The sequence below is a fragment of the Podarcis erhardii genome, assembly GCF_964252035.2.
Source record: "Podarcis erhardii genome assembly, chromosome: 2".
NCBI classification, from domain to species: domain Eukaryota; kingdom Metazoa; phylum Chordata; class Lepidosauria; order Squamata; family Lacertidae; genus Podarcis; species Podarcis erhardii.
This window is the reverse complement of record NC_138498.1, coordinates 11,502,702-11,521,157: the sequence shown is the minus strand read 5'-3', so window position 1 is coordinate 11,521,157 and position 18,456 is coordinate 11,502,702. Positions and strand designations below refer to the sequence as shown.

General features: G+C 42.6%; 1 protein-coding gene across 4 annotated transcripts in view; it reads right to left on the bottom strand.

Moving 5' to 3' along the window:
- The window catches only part of CBX5 (chromobox 5), a 55,271-nt gene that overhangs the window by 9,511 nt on the left and 27,304 nt on the right, over positions 1–18,456 (bottom strand). For 3 of the 4 annotated variants that reach the window (XM_081849083.1, XM_081849084.1, XM_081849082.1), the window contains 2 exons: positions 11,769–11,946; positions 8,996–9,179 (listed from right to left, as the gene is read on the bottom strand). In XM_081849083.1, coding sequence (XP_081705209.1) covers positions 8,996–9,179; positions 11,769–11,905 — 321 coding nt within the window. In that variant the 5' untranslated portion in view covers positions 11,906–11,946. Of the gene's footprint in view, positions 1–5,372; positions 5,438–8,995; positions 9,180–11,768; positions 11,947–18,456 lie in introns of all 4 variants that reach the window. The other variant, XM_081849085.1, reaches the window with a different exon arrangement.

The following is an 18,456-nucleotide window of genomic DNA, read 5'->3' as shown; positions in this document are numbered from 1 at the left end:
CATGGAGGAGACCCAGGTTACAAGCCACCATTAAACATAGTTCTGCCTTGGATTACCAACTAAGTTAAAAAGCAGTCTGGGCTGGAACTGAGACCAGTGCTCAGTGCTGTCTCACTCTGCCTTACCAAGCAGCCTAGCTGCACATGGAGATTTGTTTATTTATTTTTTTAATCTAAGTTTTACTTAAGAGAAGACATACTGAAATTAATGGACCTAACCTAGCCATGTTCGCTAATACCAATGAGTGTACTTCAAGCAAAACCTACCTGACTACCAACCCACCTCTATCAAATCTCCCTCACGACAGAAAGTTTCATACACTTATTTTATTTATTTAAATATTTTTATGCCTCCCTTCAGTAGAACTCCTAGGGTGGCTTGCAAGAAAATGAGAAAAACAAAAAAAGGTTAACAACAAATATAAAAACAACAATAATCCAATAGCGCAACTAATCTTTGAGCACACTGCTGAAACTGTGAGCAGCCAGGAACGTACAACCGAGTCTTAATCTGAGATACAGGATCTCTTATATGACACATAGGCACAGACCCATCTTTTTCACAGGCCTCCCTGTGTTCCTCTCCCTTAAAGAACACCACAGGCTCTAGTGTAGAGACAATCATAAGTGCACTGAGCTTTGATAACCAAAGCATATACCAAGAAAGAATACTGCTGTACTGCTGCAAACTTCCTCTCTTGAAAATCACATCTTTTGATGTGGTTTCAGTGGCTAGGTCAGACAGATATGGGATTTTCACAAAATGTGTTTTATATGTGATTGATTATTTAAAACATTTTAAATATATATGTTTAGCTGTCAGCTATCCTAAGCTCTGGAACGGGGCTAGATGGATGTTTGAATGCCTTTCCAGCTCCCCGCTTACTCATCACATTTATATCCTGCAGATCCTGTTAGGAGTTCAATGCAATCTCACTTTATCCTCACAGTTCTGAGAGGTAAGTTAGACTAAGAGAAGCAGAGTAACTTGCTCAAGGTCATCTAGTGAGCCCAAATCCCATGCTTCATCCACTACCATACCATACTAGCTTCCAAAGAGGGAGCACTATGAACTGAGCTTCTAGCCTCTTCCAAGGCTGGTGCAGACATGATGCTTAACCATGATTAAACATAACAAATAGCCTTAGACTTACTATCTGGGTTCTCATCAGCTGCAAACTAAAATGTGAAAGCATGACTTAAAGATTGCTAATCGCAGTCACGGCATCTATGGTTTCCTCCCTGTATGCGCAGGCCATGACACCAGAGAGATGGGAATGCCGAGTAGACATACTGCAAGTCAAAAAGCAGATCTTTTCCAAACTAATATTTACAGTCTTCCTCTTTCTATCTGTGACTCAGCCTCCATCTACACCTCATGCCTGGACTCTGGCTCAACCATAGGAGCCAATTCCTAGGGTCCATGGGGGCTTCAGTTCCCACAATAAAATATTTGAGGGGCTGATCCCCCCCAGTTGATGGGCATTCCCATTCAAATGGTGTGTGTGCACTGTGTCATGTGATCAATTATGCAGGGTGGGGCTTACCTGGGCCCCCACAATATTTATTCAAGTTGGCACCCCTGGGCTCAACCAGCAACAGCCTGTGCCTACAATTTGTGACTGTCTGATACGTCTGTCCCAGCAGTCCAGCAGAGAGCCCAGAAAACATCTGCTGCAGCCCATGACCTAGAGCTGAAAAATTATCAACAGAGAGATCAGAGCTATTCCTTCTTAAACGGTAAAAGCATCACTGTAGTGAAACAAGGAGACCAGGGAGCTTGTTGACATGGAGGTGAGCAAGAATATGCAGGAATGTCTGCAAACCCAGCTCTGGGGAAAAAACTACCTTTAGAAGAAGAGTTTGGATTTGATATCCTGCTTTATCACTACCTGAAGGAGTCTCAAAGCAGCTAACATTCTCCTTTCCCTTCCTCCCCCACAACAAACACTCTGTGAGGTGAGTGGGGCTGAGAGACTTCAGAGAAGTGTGACTGGCCCAAGGTCACCCAGCAGCTGCATGTGGAAGAGCGGGGAAGCAAACCCAGTTCCCCAGATTACGAGTCCACCGCTCTTAACCACTACACCACACTGGCTCTCTTTATCTAGCGGTTAAGAGATAGCAAAGAAAGGCTACAACAGAGCATCATGCTAAGAGGTGGGGAACCTCTGGCCCTCCAGGTGTTGCTGGACTACAACTCCCATCACCCTGAATCATTGACTATGAAGGCAGGGGCTGATGGAGTCCAGCCACATCTGGAGGACCAGAGGCCTCACATCCCAGTGGCAGTTCACAATCTCCGTTCTGGAGCAGAAGCCATCTGAAGTGTCCAACAGGATGGGGAAAAGGAAATGAAAGAAGTTACCATTTAGTGCCTGCTTCAAGAGAAGCCACAGGATTGCAGACAAAGGAATAGTACTGCTGTGGGTTCCAACATTTCTCTGACTCCACACCTTCCGAAACAAATCCTGTGTTTTGCTGGGGATGGGAAAGAGCACCAGGGGTGTGGGGTTGTTGCTAGTAGACTTTGAACATGACAATGAACACTTTCAACTCTTTGGAATGAATCAGTGTCACTTGAGGTATTGCCAAGGTGATCAAGATGCCTGGAGCCACAGATCCTTGATGAAACTTCACCCTGCTCCTAGAATGGAGTTTATCAAAGGCATCACAGACTCAGGGAAGGCAACAGTTGGAAGGTGCTCAGTGGCAGGCACCTGACATTCTCTACTAATTTCCTGTTTGCTTGCAACTCCCAACTAAACATTCCATAAGTGTATTTGGAATTTCCCCTGCACCTCATTTAGCAGGTACTTAAATGTGAGGTGCCTGTAGCATTTCAAGATAACCCACTTCCTTTAAATTCCTATGTCTCTTGCTAATTTTTTGCACAATTAATATTTCCCCATTCCTGTCTCTCTCAGCAAACAGGGAAAGAGCGACCATGTGTGTCCCTAGATGGCACACGAGCATTGATTCAGTTTATGGGTCTTAGCACCTCTATGGTTGTGGGTGGAGGAGGCCGATAATCTGCTACAGCCACAGGAAGAAGAGTAGCAGAAATAACCCCTTAACATTTCTAAAGAAAGCATGCCTGGGAGGAAAAAACAGGGATGTGAAGGAGAGGCCTGAATTACAGGGAATACTAGATGCCACTGTTTAGGGTACGTTGGTCTATAAACTTGGGGAAGGGTACTTGGGTGGGTAGTACTAGGAATTGGAAGTGAAACACCTGAGCAGGAGGTGAAAAGCTGAGAATTGCCCAGAAGTTGTCAAGGGGGAATGCCCTTGGCTCATCTGCCTGCCAATGGTACAATGCTAACTTGCATGATGTTGCTTTGCCCTCAGTTAGGCAAAGCAGAGCAGGGTCAAAGAGCATCTGGGGCTCCTGAAGAAGGCAGGTGAGACAAAGGACACCATTGAAAGCTGCGGAGGAACAGGGGACTTCCGGGTTGGCGCCATCGCCGAATGGCGGGCTCCCTCCGTGCTCCGGAGGGAGCCGGCTCGGCAGGGGCTGGGTTCTACCGCGCCGGCGACACGGGGACCCGCAAAAACCATGGGCACGGAGCCCCATGGACATGGTGACTCGGCTGGCACCTTTAAGCCCCCCCCGGCCCGCGAAAGAGCCTTTTTAAAGGCTGGAGAGCGGGCGCCTGGGGGGGGTGGTGCTTTGAGTCCGCCGCTTCCCCTGCCGAGCGAAGCCGCATGCCATTCGGTGGAGAGCGCTGGCTTCTTCCATTGAAAATTTGGATCCAAAAGAACAACCCGTGAGTAATTGGAATATGGATTAAAAAGAGGGATAAATTTTTAAAATTCGGAGCGAGCGGGGGGGGTATAAAAAGGAAGTCACCCCCCCCCCAATTGTAGAAGAGCCAAAACAAAGGACTTAACAACTAAGATCGAGAGTGACCTTATCTTGATGAATTAGTGACTTCGCGAGGGAAAAATATAAGATTGAGCTGGAGGAGAAAAGTGGAATTTGAACTAAAAAGCAACCCCCCCCCCCGGAACCCCGGGAGCGACTGGTGAAAATGCCTGGGGAAGAGAAACGGAGGTTTTGACAGCTGTCAAAACGGAAGAACAAAACAGAGACTTTGTCATGAGGACTTTGCCGGTTACATTGGTTATAAATTGGATATAAAATGTTTCAAATAAGGATCAACAAGCTACTTGGATTGGTGGATGTGATCTGGAAGGGAACTCAGTTATTGAAATCCATCTAGAGGAGCTGAGGGATATTGCAAGTGTTTTTGACTGGAAATTTGAACAGTTGAACAGAACTTTTTATCTCCTGGGAAACTGCAGAAATGGAACATTATTTTGTCTACAGAGGTCTACACACTACAGAAAACAATGGATGTAAATGAAAGGGACATGACGCAATGTTTTGCTCCTGAATAACAAGCCTCTGCAGAGAAACTAGAAACTTTTGGAAATAGAGCATTTCGGCAGAAGAGCAGGGAAAAAGCAAAAAATAAAAAGGAGGAGTGTGATTAATAAGAATAATGAAATAACAAGATCTGGACAGAACTGGAAGTGGGAACATTTGGGACATTCAGATTTGACAAGCTTACAGAAATAAAATTGGAGTTTTTGCTCCTGGATATAAAAATCTGGATAGAAGAAATGGGCCCCTTTTTGAGATAGACTCCTTCTATGATTGGACACTCGAATTTAAAAATGACTGGTAAAGGACTAGAGAGGTCTGGGTTTAGTGAGATGTGGGAACCCCAGGAAGATATCAGATGTCGAGGGATATTGGGAACGCAACCGGGAAAGGGGGGAGGGAAATCTGGAATCCAAAGGGTGCCAAACTATTTTTTATCTTGTTTATTTTTATCTGCATTATTCTTGAAGGGGGGGAACTCGTGGAAGGGAATTAGGTCGATCTTAGGGGATGGGAATTTTCGAAAAATTGGGTTATTGACGATAAGTGTAATTTGGGGATAAGAATTTGTTGAATTGATTTGTTAAACTGGAAGACAAGAGGGGGAGGGGAGGGGAAGTCCTGGTTATTGGAAAAAGATTATAAATTGGATTTAATTTGTTTTAAATTGGAAAACTTTAATAAAAATTATTTTTTTAAAAAAAATGAAAGCTGCGGAGGAACAGTCCCTCTTTCCTCCTATGCACACAGTCAGGGCGGCTCAGCACAGCTAACTGCTGCTTGAGTCCAGGCCAGGTACACTGGAGAAAACTTGAGCAGTGTGGGCAAGTGGGTGAATCCATGGGTCGGTCACTCACTCACTCACTCACTCACTCACTCTACCTGCCTGCCACCATTCTCCCACCTCCTGGGTGCCATTGTTGCTGAAGTTGGTACTGCCAGGCCAATTGCCTCTGTCAGGAGGGCAGCACAAGTCTGGTTTGTACCTTGGAATGTAGTCTGTCCTCTGTTCTGAATAGGGTTGCCCAAGGAAGGTGGACAGGAAGCAATACTGCAAGAGAGCGCGACAGGCAATCACTGTCCTTTAACTCATCACCACACATTCAGTCCCAATGCATTGAAGTGCCAGCAGAAATCTGCCCAAGCCAGGCCTCACTTGAGTAGAGGCGATATGTAAGGACGCAGCACAGCCTCCTTCTACCAGTATCCAATCCACACTAGCCAGCCTCCTTTGAACATGTCCCACATTTTTCCCCCTTGGGGGAAGAAAATGCCAAGGAAATCATCATCACTGTTCCCCTATCTTGGCAGTGGTAAGAATAGCTGCAGTTGGCTTGTACATTTAACAAAGATACCACCATTGTGATACACCCCCACTTGCTATTGTCTTTGATAAATGTTACCAGAGCAACAGAACCTCATAATTCCCACATTGGCTACCAAAATGTCACTCACTGTCCATTAACATGAGGTCTACAAAGATGGTGGTCTGATCAGTGGTGGACACTTTGCTGGTTCATAGGTCCCAGCACCTGAGCATTTTGACTGCTGAGGCAGAGCCTAGACTGTCGTTTGACTGTACGCTTTAAATCTTAACTGCTGATAGGATTCTAAACTGTGGTTACCACTAGCTACGGTTAAGTGTTATGTCTGCAACTGGCCCTAATGGGCAAGTCCTAAAAACCTGAGGCACTATGTCCAAGGGGAATCATGGCATGTTAAAATGCTGGAGGAGACAGGATGTTTCGGCAGGAACCAAACCACTTATTTTCACAGTGGACAGTTTTACTTCTCAAACTTTAAGGAGAATACATAATGGGTTATAAAACTGTAATCCAAACGCACTAAGGATAACCTGCTGGATATGAAATATACGACCTTATTACCCCTTATGATTTCATTAAGGACCCACAGTAGCAGTGCAGGTTTGAATCTCTAGTGACTTAGCCATAATTTTGTACAGACACAGCTGTAAAGGGCAGGGCATTTCTTCAAATAAGGTTATAAAAAAATAACGAACACACAGAACTGCAGAAGATTTTTCTCCTCCAGGAAAGGAAAGACAAGACATAAAATGCCACTCAACAGATCCTCATTTATACCAAATTTCATATGTTCACATTCCCCTATAAAGATGTTTTAATAACCCATGTTCTCATGCCTCCTCATGCATTGGCTAGTGAATTCGGCAAATCTTAAAATGAAGGGGAGAAATGCCATTAAGCTTTAACCAATCAAGGTGATACATTTGACCTTTACAGTATTTCCAATACCTGTAACTTAGTCAGCAAGAGCATTGTCTTTACAACATCATATATAGAGCGGTGTGTGCTTTGTCATTTGAAGGCCCCAGTGTGCAAGCATGGAGCAGGGCACAGAAACCATCATCCTTAGAACCTCAGATTAATGTAAGAATGCAAAGATAAGCCAGAAAGTAAAGTGTGTGGACGATTCCTCATGAAATCTCAGAAGTGGGAAGAACGGAGGGAGCAGAATTTCAGTGCCCCACATTGGGTCATTTGCAGAATTAATTATGTGTACACAGGTATTGTGTACACAGGACATAGGTTGTACCCTGAGCTACAGGAGTGGAAAGCAGCTCACACAGCCAATCTTTCCCTGCCCTCCTGCCATCTTTGAAAAGCATCTCTAGAGAGCCAGGGGAATATATCAAATATTGTGAGCTGTGTGGATCTGCAATTGCCCCCTCCCACTACAGCCCCAAAAGACTCAGTCCAAAACATTTGATACATCTCTCTGACATTTTGGAAAAGCTTTTCACATTGTACAGATGGTTGCCCAGAAGAAGAAGGGAAAGACCAGTTGCAGAAGCAGAGCTTTGGATGCAACCCATAGAATTTTGATTCCTCTCAGTATACACAGGCCTGATCATACTGAGGCAGCTTGCGTTTTCTAAGTGAATTGTAAGAATTTATCCTTCAAATTCTTTTTGGCTTGCATGCCTCATGAAAATCATATAAGGGTTTGAAACATGGAGTAATGACTCCTAGTAAAGATACGACAGGCTTTATCTTGCCCATCTCAAAAGAGGCTTCCCTCTGAACATAACTTTGCAACATGCACCTAAAGTTTCATCCAGATCATAGCTACCCACACTCTCTGTACACTAAGCTAAAATTATGGAAGTAGAAGAAAGAAAACGTAGCTTTTTCTCTCTCTATCAGAGTATCAATAGATTGTCTGGTCCACATTAGCCTTGTATCCATTACAACCTGCAGCACAAACTGCAGCAAATGACCAGCACAAACTAGAAGGACCAACATGTATGGAGTGATGAATGTGGCCAGAAAGCACGTCTGTGACCATTCAAAGCCACCACCTGGCCTGGCCTTATATCCACAGCATTTACTCTCTTTCTTTGCCAAGATTTTCCATACACATATACTGCAGCACTCAGAATTTCAACTTTTAGTTGTAAAACTGTGACCCAATCTACTTGTTGCATACGTATTGGAAAAGAACTCTCAGTCGCTTAGAGAGGTGTATTATGTCTTCCCCTCCATAACTGTAACTGAAATATCTAATATTTTTGTAGAAAGCCCAATGCAGCTAACACAAAATTAAAAGCAGTAATAGCAAAAATATCAAAACAATTCCATAAAACTATTAAGAGTCTATTAATTCATCACAAGTTAAACAATCCATGATAATATTTCAATAACAAACTACCTAATAAAATAACAGCATAACACCAAGTAATCTTGAAATATTATTCTTCTGTAACCCTCTCAAAGGTAAGGAGCACCTTTGACTGTAAGGACACAGCAGTTGTGAAAGATCCATTCTACCTCACTCAGTGCAGGGTCTGGCTTCAGAACTCGTATGAGGCTAACTTCAGAACAAGCTTTCCCTTCCTTACCTGCTGTGGCACATCTGCTCTGAGCACCCTGCTGTTACAGCAGCAGAGGTTAGCCATTTGGGCAGTACATTCTTAGCAGGTGATTCCTGAACCATGGGTCTTGAAATTGCTTCCCCTCCCTTTCCCCCCCCCCCAGTTTCTTTTATGTTAAGGCTACTCCTTCCAAAGAAAAGTGACAGAAAATTCAGCAGAACACAATCACAAAAAAACAAGCTGTTCCCAAACACACACACACACACACAACTCTCTACGTTGATTTGTGAGCTTGTTTACTGTCACAGTTAGAAGAGTGCATTAAAAAGGATTTTGCTTTAGCCAGGCGTTCAAACAGTAAATTGCATTTCTTCCGATCTTAATCTGCTCTAGATAGTACTGTGAGGCTCCCTGCTTGATTGTTAATCTTTATTATATTTTAAAGGCCATAATTATTTTAGCGATTCTTTTCTTTACAATGAGTGGTGGCAATTAGCTCATCCTGTTTTACAGGGTAGTTTTCCCTGAGAGGGGTATGAAAATTGGCACAATGAAACACAGCCAACCTGAAGCTTTGCTCTGGGGATGCAACATCTCAAGTCCTTGATTTTTAAACTTAAAATCCTAAGGTTTTTTAGGATGAAATTTTAAATTACCAAGTCGAGTGCCACCAGCATACACACATACATCCAGTGCTGGAATCACTGAGATGGGGCAAACCTCTGGAAGTGAAAAATGCCAAGGCGAAAAGCTCACCTCTCTCTTCTTTTTGGCTTTGATGTCCTCAGTATTGTTGGCAAGGCTTGACTTCCGCTTGGCACTCTCTGATTTCTCCCGAGGCTTGTTCTCACCTTCCTTCATTTTTTTGTATTTTTTCATAAACTCAGAAATCAGTTCAGGGCAGTCAAGGTTCTTCTCAGGTTCCCAAGTATTATGCTCCCTGATATAGTAAAAGAAGGACAACAATGGGGGACAAAATAACAAACAGAAAAAGTTGAAAAAGTTCCCATTTAGTGATCACAGACATAAATTAAGAACTGAGTAAAGAATTACCCTACACAAGAAAATCTGTGTATGAAGAAAAAAACTGTTCCAGGTTTTTAGAGAAGACCTGACACTTAGAAAACCAATTCAGAAGACCTGATCCTCATGATGGATTACTCAGAGTAAGAGTTGTTTGAATCTCTGAGGGCTTAAACAGAATTCTGTGGCAATTTGGGATTGGTTTCAGCTGCAGTGGGAAGAATTCTAAGCACAACATTGCCCTGATTTCTAAAAATCCAATGCAGCTGCTTAAGAAATTGTCATTCTTCCTGGCCACTTTAACCCTTGCACAGGACTGTTTCCTAAAAAATCGGTTTCTAACACTTGCATTTGAATCATCTTACCAGCCCTGGTTCTAGGAGGTATTTTTATTTAAAGGGTTACATACTCTATGAGAGATTTCCCCATTTTTACATTAGGAACAACATTAGCAGTGTTTAGACATATTTGTAATAAAGGAATTAATCACACCGTCACTTACATACAGGGAGGCTTCCTATATACCATAGCTGCAAGAATGCCTACAATGCAAGGGATTTATTTCTGAGAATATAGCCTTGTCTTAGATACAAGCTGTTCTAAGAACAGTACCAGAGATACTAACTGAACACAGATTAAATAGGAACAGTTTAATCATATCATTATTAGGTTCAACTAAATGAGCAAACATTCACATTTCAAAGAGCCCTCTTTCAGGCTTGATGTTTAAACAAAGCAAAAAGGAAAAAGTTGGGTGGTAATGGAGGAAAAGGTCACTTTAGACTAACTGGGTTAGTTTGTGTCCAGTATATGAGATTACAGGTTGCAGCAAAAGCATATTGAAACACTGAAGCAATGGTTACGATTCCACACAATGCTCAACCACAGTTTAGTGCTATGTGGCTGACTCTCCACAAGCCCAAACAAAGTGTTAGCCTCTCAAGTCCCCACCTCTTCTTCAACCAGAAGGAAGACCTTTGGCAAGTTTAGTTTTGCTTTCAAAGGATCTCAGTTTAGTGTTGCATACAAACCAGGGGTCCCAGTTTAAAGCAATTCTTAGTTAAACAAGCCCATACTTTGAGGCTGGCTTTGTTTAGCAATGAACCACCGTGAGCTGCAAGCCAGGATTCCTGGTTCATACGTAATGCTAAGTCAAGGTTCTTTGACAGTGAAGCTAAACTAAACAGAAGGACTCCTCCCAGCCCCACAAAAGGAGAAATAAGGCAGAAGCACACAAGCAGAACACTTTGCTCAGGTTCAGAGAGGCTCATCCACATAGCACTAAATAACAGTTTAGCATTACGTGTGAGCTGGATCTAAGGCTATTTCCCATGGAAATTATTTACTTTTATATTTTCAAACTGAGCATGGTCTAAGGGACACAGAATCATTTTGAACAACTGAATCACCGCAAGCCCAAAGTGCTCTTTTTTGATGTGGTGCTGATGAAGAAATACCCTCTCAAATGCTGCACAGCAGGGCAATGTGTCAGTGTCTTCTTGATAACTTGCCTTCCCAGAATCAGGTAGTGTGCATCCATTTAAACACCGTGGCCTCAAATCTGGACTCTTACATAATGAATCACGGCTGTCCTTCATGGAACCGTAAAACCGGCTGCCAGAACCCAGGACAAATACCCAGGGTACATATACATACAAACACATACATCGACAAAAATCCTTTTAGAGCAGTTCTTTTGTACTGGGACTAATGAGAAGGGCTGTGCTTTTAAAAAAAAAATTGAAATCAATCAAAATGACATACTGAGTTAACTTAAGCTCTGCACCCTGTGCAAATTATGCATTTTGCATATATTTGCTTTGTATGAATCTATTTCAATTCTTAATTGTGGAGAGGGCCAAAGTATGCTGAAGCTACTGATTTGGTTCCTGGAAATTCTTCTCAGCTCATCTCGGTGTTTGAGATTCAACAACCTTTGCTCACAACTTTCAAGCTTATCTTAATATCCTTAACAGCTAGAAAGCTGTATTTTTGAAAAATCAAAAATCATAGCAGAGATATTCGGGATACTCAAATTTCACACCCAGCACCAAATTCTGTGCTTGGACAACACAGCCCTGAAGGGAGGGGAAGAGGATTAACGTTCCTTTTCCAAAGCAGCAGTTTAAAGCAATCCACAAGAGTATTTGATCAAAATGCCCTCCCAAATCAGATACCTCAAATGAGGAGGAAAACTATTTAGACAATAGTGCTGGTGAATAACTCAAGTGGAACTACCAACTCTGTGAAGTGAGAGAGGGAACGCAGATGCCAGGATTTCCAAAACACGCTTTAAGGTCCCAGGCCCTCGCCTCGTGACCCACTCATTTAAATGGATGCACGCCACTCTTGTCTGGAGTGAGGAAAGCAAGCTCCCACCCATGAAGGTTTTTTTGTTTTTAAGGAAAGCTTGAAAGAGGGCAACAAAAGTTAAATTTGAAGCACTGCCTGGAGCTCTGCTAACAAGAAAGCTCAAAGCCCACGTCAGAAGGAAAGTTGGACTTACTCAGAGAATCCTTTCCACTTGAGAAGATACTCCACTTGACCCTTCACAACACGCCTGTCTAGAACCTTCTCCACAACATATTCCTCCTCCTCTTCAGAGGACGAACTATCTGCTGTCCTCCTGTTTCTCTTTCCCATAGCGCAGAAGTTGCACCTAATGCACAAAGGCTACCCAATTCCTGCAAATCGGAAGGGAAACGTTAATTGGCGATAACTGAAAACGGGCTTCTGTTTCCAGAAATCTCACAGTGCATCACCCACTCTGTAACGGCACATCTCTCAAATGTTTCACTGTCTGCTGGCTAACAGTCAAGGCTACAAGGGGGGTCTGAGGGCAGAGGAAACTAACAATTAGTATATAAATAAGCTAATTTTAAAGGAAGAAGGGAATAAACAAATGAAGCATTAGGTCTTTTCTTCCAGGCTATTTTTAAGGTGCATGATACAAATGTAACAATTCCACAGAGCCACATTTTATGCCAAACCTACCCATATTCACCTGAAATATCAACCGTACTGCTACTAGTCATTAAGCATTGTCCCAACTGAACAAATTGTGATGCTCAGTAGCAAGAAAGGAGGCTGCATTTATCTCAAGATAAATAAACAGGCATGGCATAAGATTGTTTCACAGGGTGTTAAATACCAGCTCTTAGCGTAGCAGGTCAAACTGGAGCTAATTCAAGAAAATCTTTAATAAACATTATTTATTAAAAAGAGAGAGAGAGAGAAAGAATTGCGTGGGTGCTCATTATGAATATGAAACTACTGGTGGGTAGGTAAGCTGTATGCTTCAAAACAGAATTCCCCTCAACAGCATATAGTAATTTATTCTCTCCTCCTGCAGTAGCCAATCACTTCTAAAAAGGAGCAGAGCTTCCATTTGAGCTACTATGTTTTAATTTTTATCACACATATGCAGCTTTTAGCAAGGAAAATGATTTACCACCTTCTTCTTCTCGTTTGGACTTTACAGCAGTCCTTCAACTGTTTCATTTTTTGCAGACTGGCATGCAAGGCTAAAAACTAGAACTAGGCTATGCAGCAAGTGCATGCAATGGCAGAGTCCAGCCTGGAACCCAGATTCAGCACTGGACCCACTGTGAAGTGAACCCTAAAAATGACAAAACAGATGTACACTACAAATGTTGGATACTGTAGAAGTGAGCAGATACCTGTTTCAGCAAGGCTAAAAGCACCTTGGCTCAGACCAGGAAAGCACGTTAGGCTTAAAACATTATTTAGGAGGGCAGAAGCTCAGAGAAAACAGGTTTAGGATCATGCTACTGGGTCCATACTGAACAGAAAGAGCACCTGTGCTCAAACTCCTGATTAAGTGGGCGTAAATCTGCACAGTGTAAAGGGGTCAGCAAACTTTTTTAGCAGGGGGCCAGTCCACCGTCCCTCAGACCTTGTGGGGGGCCGGACTATATTTTGAAGGGGGGAAAAATGAACGAGTTCCTATGCCCCACAAATAACCCAGAGATGCATTTTAAATAAAAGCACACATTCTACTCATGTAAAAACACCAGGCAGGCCCCACAAATAACCCAGAGATGCATTTTAAATAAGACGACACATTCTACTCATGTAAAAACATGCTGATTCCCAGACCATCTGCGGGCCGGATTTAGAAGGCGATTGGGCCGGATCCAGCCCCCGGGCCTTAGTTTGCCTACCCATGGTGTAGACACTTCCAGCTACTATGTTTCTCTAGGGCCAAATGTGAGGAGGGACGGATCATAAAATAAGCCATGCTGGAATGCACAAGCCTTGTTACTGAAGAACTGGAAGCTGCGATCTAGGAAATGTTTTGTAACTTACACCAGTTGCATGAATGTAGAGAAAAATTGGTTCGTATCCCTAGATTCCCCCTATTTTGCATGCTATTTCCAAAGAGAAGATTAGATCTATCACTTTGTGGGACAGTAACTTATGGCAGGGGCATAGGTGCCTATCAGCTGTGGATTTCAGGAATACGAGGGGAGGGAAAGCAGGTACTTCAAAGAGGAATGATGCAGAAAATTTTTAAAAAAGAAAAACGGAAAAGAATGAAACTCAATTTTGTTCTGCTGCAACTTCTTGTCACACACACTTTTATTTTTAACATTAAAAATAACTTTGAAAAGAAAGGTAAGATAGTTGGCCCGGCACTTTATTTTGTTTCAATGGCAAATTAAAATAATGTAAATGTACATTACGGACACTGGTGGCACTGTGGGTTAAACCACAGAGCCTAGGGCTTGCCAATCAGAAGGTCGGCGGTTCGAATCCCCGCGGCGGGGTGAGCTCCCGTCGTTCGGTCCCAGCGCCTGCCAACCTAGCAGTTCGAAAGCACCCCCGGGTGCAAGTAGATAAATAGGGACCGCTTACTAGCGGGAAGGTAAACGGCGTTCTGTGTGCTGCGCTGGCTCACCAGAGGCAGCTTGTCACGCTGGCCACGTGACCCAGAAGTGTCTGCGGACAGCGCTGGCTCCCGGCCTCTAGAGTGAGATGAGCGCACAACCCTAGAGTCTGTCAAGACTGGCCCGTACGGGCAGGGGTACCTTTACCTTTACCTTTACTAAATGTACATTTAAAAAAAATGAACAGGAAAATATATTCAAGTGATGACTAACCTGTGGTCCTCCAGACATTTTTGGACTACAACTCCCCCTATCTCTCAACACTGGCCATGCTGGCTGCAGCAGATGGAAGATGTGAGTCCAACATGTTGAGAGCCACATGTAAGCCACCTCTGTGCTGGGGGTGGGGTGGGGGTAACAATTGAGAAATACTCTTGTGGAACAAAAGGATAGATTTTTAAAATTTTCTGCCCCATTTAGCATTACTTGTAGCCCCACTTAACATTCAAATGTAGCCCCACTTCTGAAATGTTAAAAGCTGATGACATTATCTGAAATTTGGATATTGCCACTGTAAAAATCAAGATATTTATACCCACAGAACAAAAGTTGCAGACACGTTTCTGAGTATGCAGTCTTTAACTGGTGAGTGTGTGATGCAAGTAACGCGCCAATAAAATTACTTAGAAACCTCACATTAACAAGAGAAGCTCTTCTCAAAAGCAGAGTTGAAATGACGAAAAACTGAAATGGATTGATTCTTTCAACAGACTAGTGCCTCACTGCTACGGCTACAATAAACTGGACTGTGGTCATGCTGGTATTCATGGATCAGTAGTTAAAGTTCTGTCACAGCTAGTTATAAAAAGGCATATTTTTCCAGGGATTTATAACTTGGCTATAAAAATTCACTGCAGCTTGAAATATGGGCTTATGAGGTCTCAGACCCTGAGTGAAGTTTAATACCACCCAAAAAAGGTATGTGTCTGTGGAAGAGAAATCAATTACACCATTTGAGTTACAAGACTGAAAAAAAAGTAGTTACAGTTGCTTTGTGCTCTTATAAATTACACAGCTTCCAATTTTAACAAGTCTGAATTTAGCAGATGATTAGTTCATAAACACTGTGTGGTCCAGCTGTGCTTAGCAGAAATTTTATTTAACTTTCACTTACGGGTTGCCCTCACAGCTCTACCCCTACTGCAAATATTTGCCATTGTGAAACATGCGCACCCCTATCACAATTAATTGCACATTCCATATGCAGACATGAAATTAGGTGTTGCAGTCTTGAACAAAACACAGTAAGAGGGCTTATAAATGGAAGTTCTTAATAATTTTCCAAATGGAGACACATTACAAGTTCCCTGGAAAGTGCATATTTTTATAAGGCTATTAAATGTGTTTTTAAAAGAAATTAACACAACAACAACAGAGAGACTTATTTTGACGGAAACCAGGAAATTCCATGTTGAAGCAGGCTCCCATTTCTTAGGTGGAATTTCCTGACTTGTGTCAGTTTAGGTCAGACAGCTAACATATTAAACGGTTATTATAACAGATTCTTTGCCCATAGGAGTCTGCCTGGCAGGCCTGTTCCAGGGCAAAAGCAACCAGTGCAGCCTGAACAAAATGTGTACAAGTACACTCCCAAACAGTATGTAGTTGTGGGCAACTACATACTGTTTTTACTATACAGTAATCTGTATTTACTATACAGATTATGCAAAGCTAACATCCTATATAGGGAGAAAGATCACATGGAGGTAACAGATGAAGACAGCATGCAAAAAAGTGTTTGTGCTATTGTCAAAAGGCAGCTGTCTAAAAGTAACAGGTTTCTACTATCTTCCCCATGCAATGGACAGAAATAATGCACTTTATTCCTGCTAGGGCTTCTGAGACTAAAGCTCTAGGAGAGCAAAAGAAATGAAAGGGGGCGGGGGGGGGTTCTGCTCCATCTGACAGATCAAGGAAACTGCCAACAATGGCTGAGATTATGCTAGCATTTTACACAATGTTAACAACATGCTGTTAGCCACTTTGTCTCTCTACAATGGAAGCATTTGCACTTGGCAGTAGTAATGACCACATTAAAACCAACTGAGTTAACACTGTATGTAACCATAATAGTGCTTTACACTCTATAGTATCTTGCAAAACCTAAGGAGTTAAGTATCTCCCTGCCTGGAAATAGGATCTGTTTAGTATATCTTCAGAAGGCTACAATCCATAAAATATTCCAGCGAGTGGGTACTGAAAAAGAACCATGTACATTTAAACCATGGTTTTATAATTTGTAAACCCAGAGCATGGTATTTTAGCTAATGAACACTAAGTGAGAGGACATGGAGGCCTCTGTCCCCCTTACTACATCATCTTGCAGTGCAGGGATAAGACTACTACTGTCAGCAATAATTCTCATGTTTCTCGTGATAGTCAACTGTGCCTGTCCACTAGCGCAATGGACTTCCACTTGAACAACTGGACTCTTCTCCCAACTGCAGATTTGAAACATTACAGGACAGAGTGATTTGGAAGGGGGGTGCAAGCAGTGGAGAGGAGAGGAAGGGGAAATCTGTGCCACAGGTTCATACAGAACCTTTGTGTTTTAGTAGCCTGAAATAAATGTATCTACACTGCAACATTCCAATAACTGCGGGAATGGGATCAACAAAACATGGGCAGGCTGAGCAGTCTTCAGATTGTGACCAACACCAATCAACTCTTGGGTTGCATTCAACAAAGTAGTCTTATTCCTGCAAGGACTCACTCTGCCTGAAGAATGGGATGACTTCTCTTTCCTCTTCCCACATGTCCCCTGATCTGGAGACCTGGGGAAAACCCCAGAACAGGTTGAGAGGAAGTCCCATTGTGCAAGCAGAAGTCCTTGCACTAATGGGACAACCGATTTTCTTAATGAGGATCAGCAACAGGAAGTTTAGCTTGCAATGGTGCTAGTATGCTGTCAAGTTCCCTAAGAAACTCCTTTGACTCAGGGCTAAAATAGGGCTCAGATACTGTCAACTTAGAACATAGAGCATAACCATTCTCTACACCCTTATCAGTGTTCGTTTATGCATGTCAAACAAGTCTACAGGCCCAACCACTGCTAAATGCCTTCATAATTTAAAGGTAGCTGTGATAAATTGTAAAGTTAGACAAATTAGTGGTGTCCAGTTTTTAGGAGGTCTGTTTGAATGATTTGAAACATATATGCCAAGATAAGTATGATAAAATCTTTAATTGGCATTTATTGTACTGCAGCTGAAATATTTTATGACACTGTACCACTATGATAATCAATATCCTGCAAATACCTAAAAGAGGAAAATTAATATGCTTGTCAAACCATATGTATGCCTAACACAAAGCGCACACAAAGATGTAACATCTAACATACAATGGTTGAGAAATGGACGCAGGCCAACCCACTGAGGCCGAATGCAATTGTTAGCACGCCTTGTGACTTAGAGAAGATAATTATCTTTATAGGGCCAAACCACCCTTGTAATTAAGTTTAAAAGCCTGTAGATGCTTCTGGATCCCGGAGCCAAAGTGACTTAAGGAAAGATTTCTGGGTGGTATATCTTAGGGACATTTATTTCTAAATTCTTAAGAGGAGAATAAGCTTATAACTCTGGATATACCTAATAATTGGGGGGGGGGGAGTCCTACAGCACATGCTAACACATTTAATAGTACGTATATTAACTCTGGCAGACAAAACAACTACTTCCTCAGACCCCCAGCACATGAGATAAAGACATGGGCATAGCCAAGGGGAGCAGGGATAGCAGCCGTCCTCCCTAGATCAAGTAAAACAATAGAAATACTTAACTAACTGGTCAATCACATCAGTTCTGCCCCCCCCCAACAAAAATCCTGGCTACGCCCATGGATAAAGATAAAGGAACAAATGGTCTTTATGTTTTTATATGCCCTGGGACCTTGTGGTGAGCAGCAGGTAAGAAATCTTAAAAGTAAATAAATAAAAGGTTCAGTCCACTGAAATGAACAAGATCCAATAACATGGTGCAATCCAACATAAGAGCTCCCATTCCTTACAGGTGGGAGCTTCATCTGCATAGATAAACTCTTTATTAATGCATGTGTTTTTGTCAACATTACGGGGTGCAAATTTTACTTAACATTTGGAGGAAACTGATGTGGTTGTTACTAGCCTTTCCATGGAGGCGCAGGTTACAGCAACAGCTAAGGCGACATTTTTCCACCTTCGCCGCATCAAGCAGTTGGTCCCTTACCTTTCCCGCCCCGACCTGGCCACAGTGATCCATGCGACGGTCATCTCCAGGCTTGACTACTGTAATTCGCTCTACGCGG